This window comes from Ambystoma mexicanum, chromosome 1p (assembly GCF_040938575.1).
Source record: "Ambystoma mexicanum isolate Mex_15411 chromosome 1p, UKY_AmexF1_1, whole genome shotgun sequence".
Classification (NCBI taxonomy): domain Eukaryota; kingdom Metazoa; phylum Chordata; class Amphibia; order Caudata; family Ambystomatidae; genus Ambystoma; species Ambystoma mexicanum.
The window spans coordinates 578,265,095-578,275,608 of NC_090921.1; the positions used below are offsets into that span (position 1 = coordinate 578,265,095).

General features: G+C 45.1%; 1 protein-coding gene across 1 annotated transcript; it reads left to right on the plus strand.

Moving 5' to 3' along the window:
• The first annotated feature begins 3,962 nt into the window (after positions 1-3,962).
• Positions 3,963-4,922, plus strand: LOC138497021 (zinc finger protein 300-like). Its single transcript, XM_069620421.1, has one exon. The coding sequence runs from the start codon at positions 3,963-3,965 to the stop codon at positions 4,920-4,922; it is 960 nt and encodes a 319-aa protein (XP_069476522.1).
• The last annotated feature ends 5,592 nt before the right edge of the window (positions 4,923-10,514 follow it).

Here is a 10,514-nt window from a genome sequence, read left to right on the forward strand (position 1 = left end):
GAACAAGCTTTCCAGGATTTGAAGACTAAATTTATCTCTGCACCAATCTTAAAACACCCTCGCCCCGAACTCCCCTACATCGTGGAAACTGATGCTTCAAGCCTTGCCATGGGGGCAGTTCTATCACAAAAGGACCCGGTAACCAATCAGTTGCATCCCGTGGCATTTTGGTCCCGCAAATTCTCGCCTCCTGAAATCAATTACACGATTACTGACAAGGAACTTCTGGCTATCAAGTCTGCCTTTAAGGCTTGGTGGCATTATCTGCTGGGGGCCCGACACACCGTTACTGTGATTACGGATCACCGAAACCTGCAATATTTGAAAACCGCAAAAGCCCAATCCTCTAGACAACTCCGTTGGGCATTATTCTTTGCCGAGTTTGACTTCATAATTACCTATCGACCTGGTACAAAGAGCGGTAAAGCTGATGCCCTTTCTCGGATGGGAGTGGAAGAACACTTGATCAACCCTAAACCTGTACCAATCATTCCCGAACAAAGAATTCTGGGTGTAATCGCCACAGAATCCATAGAGGAAGTTAAGGATAAGGCCAGGCAACTTGTAACTCCAGCAGACATACAGAATTGGCATCTGCAGGGAAAGGACTTTGCAGTAAAGGACAACTTATTGTATTTCCAAGAACGATTATACCTACCCAGCACAGATTTACAGAAAAAAGTAATCTCTTGTTATCACGATTCTTTAATGGAAGGACATCCCGGTATGGCCAAGACCTCAGAAAAGATCAAGCGCTACTTCTGGTGGCCGTCTTGGAAAAAAGATATCAGAGACTTTATAATGTCCTGTGGAGTATGCGCCCAAAACAAGAGTCAAAAGGAAAGACCAGCAGGCCTCTTACGCCCTATTGACATCCCACCTCGCCCTTGGCATACGCTTTCTATGGACTTCATCACCGATCTACCTCCATGCTCCGGATACAATACGATTCTAGTAATCGTGGACTTATTCTCCAAGATGGCACATTTCATTCCGCTCAAAGGCTTGCCAACAGCAGCAACTCTGGCCCGAGAATTTCTCGAAAACATCGTCCGACTGCACGGTTTTCCTTCGGTTCTAATTTCGGATCGAGGTAGTCAATTTATTTCTCATTTTTGGCGAAGTTGCTGTCGGTCGGCTCAAATTGATGTGAGACTATCGACCAGTCACCACCCTCAGACCGACGGACAAACCGAGAGGACCAATCAAACTCTGGAACAGTATTTACGCTGCATGCTGCAACAAACTGAAAAAACTTGGAAAGACATCCTTTGGATAGCCGAATATGCCTACAATAACTCTGTCCATTCGGGAACTGGGAAAACCCCGTTTTTTCTTTTGTACGGCAGTCACCCTCGAACCTCGGAGTTGGATCCCCTCCAAGATCTTGAAACACCAGCAGTAGACTACCTGCATTCTACAATCACCCAAGCCTTTAAGGAAGCTGTTTCTCACCTTCAAAGGGCTAAAGAACAATACAAGAAACGAGCAGATCAACATCGGAAGGAAGCCCCTCAATATCAAGTAGGGGATCAAGTCTGGTTATCCACCAAATATCTACCTCTAAAAGGGCCACGCACATTCAACCCAAGATACCTTGGTCCCTATTCCATCACTACCATAGTAAACCCAGTAGCGGTCAAGTTGGACTTGCCCCCGCACATGAAGATACATCCGGTCTTCCACGTCTCTCTATTAAAACCCGTGCAACCTCAAACCCGACTAACTAAATCTCCAAAACCTATCCTAGTTGATGGAGAACTCGAGTTTGAAGTCAAAAGCATTCTGGACTCCAAGATCTCCAAATCTAAACTATTTTAGCTAATTGACTGGAAAGGCTACGGCCCCCAAGAGAGATCCTGGGAACCTGCTGAATATGTCCACGCTCCTCGCCTAATCAAAAGATTTCACCGAACATTTCCTGACAAGCCAAAACCCCCAGAGAAGCCCGGTTTGGGAGGGGCCTTGAGGGGGGGTACTGTCATGATCTCTGCTTCCAAAAGGTCGGGGTTTTCCCAACTCCCTTGGAAGCAGATCCATGACCCAGGTTCCGAGTGCCAACCAGTCCCAATTGGGACCTTTTGGACCCAGTCCTGGCGCCAGTGGCACCAGGCTCATAAATATGCCCAGTCCCAGCGCTGGAAGCGCCGGGCTCATAATGCTTGGGTGGACTTACCTGCAGCAGACCATGCTGCTTACTTACCTGCCAGTTGAGCCTCTGATCCTCTTCTGTTTGGAACTACTTTTCCTGTTGGGTGGGGCAGGAGCCACTCCCTAGATTCAGAACACTGGAACTCTTCTGGAAAGCAGGAACTCTTTTCTTACCTAGGCGTGGCTGTGGAAGGAGACACCTAAGCACTACAGGAGGCTATTTAAACCACACCCGATGGATGAATCTTGCTTTGCGTTATTCTGCATCCTCTGCAGCAGAACGCTCATCTTGTCTTCTGCATCTGATCCTGGGCCTAAGGAAAAAGGCTTACCATCCTGAATCCAGTCTTCAGCAACACCTATAAAGACAAGAAAGAACAGGTTAGCATTACGGTCTTCAGTGACAGCTCTTCACTTACCTGGTCCATCGGCTGTCACCAACGCCTCGCGCTGCATTCCGGCATCTGAAAGACAAAGGCTTACCTACTCTTCGTGCGCTCCGGAGGTCTTCACACTGCATTCCGGCATCTGAAAGACAAAAGCTTACCAACTCTTCGCACGCTCCGGAGGCCTTCGGCGCTGCATCCCGCATCTGAAAGACAAAACAAGGTGCGTTTAAAGACATTGGGGAACTTTAATACTCACGTGCCATTACTCCTTTCCACATCTAAGCCAGTGGGTATTCCGGCACCCTGCAGCCGCTCCGAACTTGTACCTGCAAAATAAAAAGACAGTTAGAGCGCATCGTGAAGCAGGCAACAAGCGCTTACTTACGTGCTTCCAGGTGCTTCTATTCATCACACGGGCTCCATCTTCAACTCACTTCAGCCCGTCATCCGCCATCGCCGGAACCCTGCAAAACAAGAAACATCATTACTAAAGACTTTAAAGACATTAGAATTACTCGAAACTTACCGTTCGTGCAGTAAACGACGGATAGCAGTCCTCTGAAGTCAAGAGGCCTGCTCCCCTTATCCAGTGAAGAAACTGGTTACAGCACCCTGCCCCGAGGCAGATGGAGAGCACGGCGTTCACTTACCTAAGGTGAGAGCGTTAACCTTTGGGGTTCTACAGGAGAAGAGAAAGGGAAGAAGAGAGAGACATTCAATAACCCAGTTCCTTAATCCCATATTTTCTATCTGCAGACATCTTACCCTTCAAGTCAGACATACAGTGCACAGAGGTCCAACCCAAAGAGCCAGCCGTGTGTTACACATCACCTTTGCAGATACGGTATACGCCCAGTCAAGACCGGCGCCTCTACGGGAATCAGGTGAGCGTTACACGACCCTCCTGTACCTCTGGCTGGCCTATGTTACAGCTTTTCCCTCTGGGAAGGGATGGGTACTGTAAGGAAGGCATGGTATCAATAGTAAGTCAGACACAAGTGACCACAGTTCAAGGGTGTTTATTTAACTTCAACAAGGGTGTGATAAACACCTATCCAATGCTAAATCTACAGATGGGAGCAAGCTACAACCATCAAATAATAATAAAGCAGTCCTAGTGGAGTCTCATGAAGATTAAAGGGCCTACACTAAAAAAAAAATATTGCCAATTATTACCTCTAAATACAAATAGTGTGGGAGAAGTGTTCACAAAAATGATATGTCTGGATGTTCAGGTTGTGGTTCTCCCTTCCGCACATTTTCAGGGGAAAAGGTGTTACAGGGAAGGGAATACCGCCTCTCACCATCCGGTGTACCACTCACACTTCCCAAAGACCCCCCACCCCATTCAGGTGATCCACCCGCACTGGTCCAACCCCAGGAACTGGATCCAAAAGTCATGGCCATGTCCTGGCCACCTGGATGACAGATACCCATGGCCTAGCGGGTGAGACAGCTTCTGGTTTCTCACAAACCCCACAAGGGTTTGCTCACAAGGGAGAGCTTACTATCCACCAGAGAACACATACAGGTGGGAAACCTTATGAGTGCACTGAGTGTGGGAAAGGGTTTTCTAGAAAGCAAAAGCTTACTAGCCACCGGAGTACACATACAGGTGAGAAACCTTATTCGTGCACTGAGTGTGGGAAAGGGTTTTCTAGAAAGGAAGACCTTACTAGCCACCAGAGAACACATACTGGTGTGAAACCTTATGAGTGCACTGAATGTGGGAAAGGGTTTGCTCGCAAGGGAAACCTTACTATCCACCAGAGAACACATACAGGTGATAAACCTTATTTGGGCACTGAGTGTGGGAAAGGGTTTTCTACAAAGCAAAAGCTTACTTGCCACCGGAGCACACATACAGGTGAGAAACCTTATGAGTGCACGGAGTGTGGGAAAGGGTTTATTCAGAAGGGACATCTTACACACCACCAGAGAAAACATACAGGTGAGAAACCTTATGAGTGCACTGAGTGTGGGAAAGGGTTTTCTACAAAGCAAAAGCTTACTAGCCACCGGAGCACACATACAGGTGAGAAACCTTATGAGTGCACTGAATGTGGGAAAGGGTTTGCTCACAAGGGAAACCTTACTATCCGCCAGAGAACACATACAGGTGAGAAACTTTATGAGTGCACTGAATGTGGGAAAGGGTTTGCTCACAAGGGTAACCTTATTATCGACCAGAGAACACATACAGGTGGGAATCCTTACGAGTGCACCGAGTGTGGGAAAGGGCTTGCTAGAAAGGGAGTTCTTATTATCCACCAGAGAACACATACAGGTGAGAAACCTTATGAGTGCACTGAGTGTGGGAAAGGGTTTTCTACAAAGCAAGATCTTACTAGCCACCGGAGCACACATGCATGCTTTTCGTAAAGCTATGAAAACCATCCTCTTCACATAAGGTTCCTCGCAGCACCATGAATACTAATGACATGTCCCACTGCATAAGCTGCATTGTAATGATCAAATGCATAAGCTGTAATGACAACTATGTTTATAGCAATCATAATGTGCCAACAACTGCTACCATTCCTATACCCCTGTAACTAAGCTCCTGCAAGTAACAGCGCCTCAATGCCCCTGGGCTGTTTGGGCGCTATATAAATATAAATAAAAAATAAAAAATACCCTTCCCCTATGTTATGTAGTCGCTTCCGTTTCACAAGGGAACAAAGAGAGGAAATCCCGGTTTCCTTGGTCTTTGCTTACAGTGAAACAGTAGGGTTGCAGGTCTAAGAACCATCACATGACTCGAGGGTTAGGGTCTTTTGCTGGGTAATCCAAACTAGTGGAGAGTGATCTGTGACAAGTGTGAACTTTCTTCCAAGGAGGTAGTATCTAAGGTGGATAATGGCCCACTTGATGGAAAGGGCCTCTAATTCCAGCACAGAGTAATTTGTTTCACATTGGAAAAGTTTGCGACTTGAAATAAGATGGGATGTTTCAATCCGTCGCAAATTTGTGACAAGACTGCTCCTAACCCAGAAAGGGAGGCGTCTGGCACAGGGTGTGTTTTAGGTTGTTGTAACATATATCATCCTCGTTGGTCCAATTAATTTTCTGGGGTTTGGCGTTCTTTAATTTATCCGTTAGCCTAGCTGTTCTGTCCGAGTTTGGAATGAACCAACAGTAATAACCGATTAGGCCTAGGAATGATTTGAGATCTCTTTTAGTTTTAGGTGTAGGGGTATCTAGGACGGCCTTCACTTTCTCGCATTTAGGTTGGACACTACCATTTCCTACAAAGAAGCAGAGGTATTTCACGGCTAATTGGGCCAGTCTGCATTTGGATGTATTGGCAGTTAGGCTAGCTTCTCTGAAGGCTCTTATACTAGTAAAGAGATGGAAAAGATGGTCTTCCCAGGTTTTACTATAAATTACGATATTGTCAATATAAGCTCCACAGAAATCAAAGTAGGACTGTAATATTTTGGAGTAGGACTGTAATATTTTGTCCATAAGTGGTGAGAAGTGGCTGTAGCCCTGTGTAAGCCAAAAGACAGGACTTTGAACTGAAACAGTCCCGGGGGCGTTGAAAATGCTATCTTTTGCTTATCAGGTCCATACACTGGGACCTGCCAGTACCATTTTGTTAAGTCTAAAGTTGATAGAAAAGGCATTGACTTAGTGGAAGTCTATGCAAAACCTCTAGAAATAGTCAGGTTTGGTGACCAATATGATAGGGGAGTACAATGAGTTTTAAGAGGGTTCGATAATATTTGCTCTCAACATTTTATTCACTTCCTCAACCACTATCTGTTTGCAGGCTTCCAGGAGTCTATAAGGTTTAATATGGACCACCTTTCCTTTGGGTTTTCTAATGTAGTAAGAAGTGCCTTTCACTCTTTCCGGTTTCTCGGAAAATACATTGGGAGATTATATAACTAAATCCTTTAAATCTTTTGGTTGTGGATTAGATAGCTCTTGAGGAATTAGTTCAAAGTTATCTATTTCTTCTGGTACCAAACAGGATAGTATCGTGGCATTGGTGGCAGATGGGTTTTCCTTCCACTCTTTTAAGAGATTTACATGATATAGATGGATATTTTGTTTTCCTGTCAGGTTGAGCATCTTTATAAGTACAGGTTCCTGTTTGTTCCAGTATCTAATATGGCCCATGCCCCTTAAAGACGACTTTGTTTTCCGAGTTAGGCAAGAGGACCAATACTTTTTGTCCTACGGAAAATGATCTTAAGTTTACCTTTTTGTCATAGATGGACTTTTGTTGAATTTGGACCTTTTCCATATGAGTATAGACTAGATCTCGAACAAGTCCCATATGCTCTCGCAATCGGGTAGCAGTTTGCGAAAGGGGAATGGGTGCCTCTTCTCTTTCTACCCAGGTCTCCCCAAGCATGTCCAGGACATCTATATGCTCACTACCATAAAGTAATTCAAATGGAGAGAATCCAGTGGATGCCTGAGGGGTTTTCTTTAATGCAAATAGTGCCCAGGGGATCATACGTTTCCAGTGCTTCCCGTCCTTATCTACCAACTTTCTTATGATCATTTTGAGTGTTTTGTTGAATCTTTCTACCAATCCGTCTGTTTGGATGGTAAACTGAAGTTCGGAAGGTGGTTATATGGAGCAGCTCCTTGACATCACCTATGAGCTTGCACAAGAAATTGGATCCTTGATCCATAAGGATTTCCTTACAAAAGCCAACTCTGGAAAAATATGGTAGGAGGTGCTTTAGAATCTGCTGGGTGGTGTTGTTCTGCATAGGGAATGGCTCAGGGTATCTGGTCACGTAGTCGACAATCACAAGGACATATTTGTTTCCCAGTCTAGATGTTTCTAAAGGTCCAATGATGTCCATCCTAATTCTTGAGAAAGTAACTTCTATTATTGGTAAAGGAATCCGTGGAACAGGCAACGGGATGAGAGTACTGGTTTTCTGACATATTTCACATGTCTGAATAAAGGTTTTTATATCAGCATGGATACCTGGCCAATAGAACTTCCCAGTGATGTGTGCCTAGGTCTTGGATTGTCCTAGGTGTCCCCCTGTTAGATGGGAATGCGCAATCTCTAGTATGATCCTCCGGTGGGTTAGGGATTACTAACTGAGCTTTACTTAGGCCGTCTGTGGATTATTCATTTCTATATAGCAATCTTTGCTTTAAGAAGAAAAAAGGACTTCCCTTCTCTACTCCCTCTTCTTCAGGACTTACTTGTAAGAAAGCCTCTGCGAGGGCTGGGTCATTTACGCTGGGCGAAGGCCAGGTCGGGAAATATGGTAAACTCGTCTTCCTGTTTCTCTTCAGTGGTAGATGGTTCATCAGCTTCCCCAAAGCCTAAGGTACCTCTCTCTGTTCCTCTCTCTATTTACTCTCTTAAAAATGAGGAAATAGAGTTTTTCAAGAATTCCTTGTGCAATTTCCTCCCCACGATGTACTTCAAATGGGATTTCACCATGGTTCTTTAAGAGAACCTTCATGTCTCCCGGAACTCCGGATCGATGACACCTGCTAGAACATCTATACCGAACTTCCAGGCCAGATTCTGGGGCAAATCTTATATAATACCCAAGAGGGGGTATCAAAACTAAGTCTGTGGGAATCATTCCTCTTTTCCCAGGAGGGATAGTAGTCTCTCTGCTGCTACAGATATCAAAGCCTATTGATTCTTTCCTGGCAACAGAGGGGTCTGAGGCTTGATGACTAAGCTTCTGGAATTGTAGGGTACCCCAATTAGTTTCAATTTAGTCACATCCCACCACTGACACCATATGTAAGGAAGGCATGGTATCCCTAGTAAGATGGACACAAGTGACCACAGTTCAAGGTTGTTTATTGAACTTCAACAAGGGTGTGCTAAACGCCTATCGAAGCCTAAATCTATAGATGGTAGCAAGCTACGACCATCAAATAATAACAATGCAGTCCTAGTGGAGTCTCATCAAAATAAAAGGGCCTATACTAAAAAAAATACTATTGCCAATCCGTACCTCCAAATTCAAATAGTGTGGGGTAGTGTTTAGTTTAGTTTATTTGCTTATATAGCGCACTGAACCCAGAGGTATCTAGGCACTTTTACTTAGGTGTACAACAACAATTATTACATGATAGCATTAGTCTTACAGGAACACGCAGTGTTCTCATACATTCAAGAAACATGATACAGAAAATATAATATACAGAGGTTGGCCTTAGCCTTATGTTGCATGGCAAAGTCACATGACTTGGCAGAAATATACAGATATATACAGTGATTTATACATAAGTGAATATAGTTTTAGGTAGAGTCCTGCTAAAGGAGAGCACTTAGTGTTACAGATCTAGGCGTGGGTCCTTTGGAAGCGTGTGGAGTCAATAGCAGGGGGCGTAAGTTAACTAAGCAGGGAGAAGAGCCAAGATTTTACCTTACTTCTGAAGGCCGGAAAGGATGGTTCAACTCTGAGAGCAGGGGGTAGAGAGTTCCGGGTCTAGGCAGCCAGTACTGGGAAGCTTGACCCACCTGCTCTTTGCAGTTTGAATTTATGGATGTAAAGGCAATGTACGCAGTTGGTTCTGGTGGGTCTGGAGGATGTCTTTCTAGAGAATTTTTTGGCCAGGTATTTAGGAGCCGAATTTGACAGACTTTTATGTGTGATCATAAGGGTTTAATTCTATATTGTATTGGGAGCCAATTAATGCTGCGTCTCGCTTGTGATATATGGTTAGAGCGACGTATGTTTAGAGCCACTCTGATGGCATTGTTTTGCAACACTTGTAGCTTATTTAGGTTGAATTTACTGGTACCTAAATATAAGGTGTTGCAATAGTCCAATTTAGAGAGTATGAGTGCTCTAGCCAGATTGAAAATTGGAAGGTCCACTAAAGGTTAAGGACAATCACAGGGCACACTTTTATCTGACGTAGTCAGTAAAACAGTTTGTTCAATTGATCAAAGAAGTGAATCAATTCAAATGATATTTTTATAATAAAAAGGTAAATTTATCACAACTAAGCATTTTTTTTTATATAACAACTGAATTCCAAGTGGAGCGTGTGATACTCATCAATTCAAAAAATCATAATACAACTTATTTTCAGTTCATACAAATGTGTACAAAGAATACATAAGTAAAATGTTTATCACAAATCACTAATATGTACACAACTTAACACAACTCCTGTCTCCTACAAGGGGTAGACAACACTTTCGATGATTAAACCGTGTAGTGTAGCTCCTTGTGTATACTACGCATTTTGGGCTGTGCAGCCCTTATCAGGTATGGGAGGTGGAGTAATTTCTGGACGACATAGATCATATTTTGCAAGTCAGTGATTTTATTGTGGAGGACACTAAATGGCTGCATAGGAAATTAAATGTGTGCTTAACTGACCTGTGATAAGGTAGGTTCCAAAAGCGATGGCCGTGTTCTGGCCACCTGGATGATAGATCCCCAGGGACTAGCGGGTGAGACACACTCTAGTTTCTCACAGTACCCTGCTGGAGCTCACTGGGACTGCTGCTGTACTTGGGGATGGTCGCCCAACATGGGAGACAGGTGCCAAAGGCCGGGGGCCACATCCCAGACCATCCAGCAGTTCTGGCTGACCTGCGTTATAGGTTTTCCCTCCAGGGAGGGATGGTGACCTTGCTGGGGTTCCCTGGAACTGCTGCTGATCTTGGGGAGAATCTACCAACAAGTGAGACAGGTGCCCAAGCCTGGGGGCAGAACCTCTAGCCGTACCGGAGCTCTGGCTAGCCGCGACTGCCCCTGGCCTTCGGCGCCTGTCTCCCATGTGGGTTGTGCTTCCCCAGGCCCAGCTGTGGGTCAAGGGAACCCCGGCAGGGTCCCCATCCCACCAAGGAGAGAAAAGCTGTAACGCAGCATGGCCAGAGCTCCAGGACAGCTGAGGGTAGTGCACCCAGCATTGGGCGCCTGTCTCTCGACAGCTGAGGGTAGTGCCCCCAGCATTGGGCGCCTGCCTCTCATGTCGGTCGACTGTCCCCAGGCCCAGCAGCATTCCCAA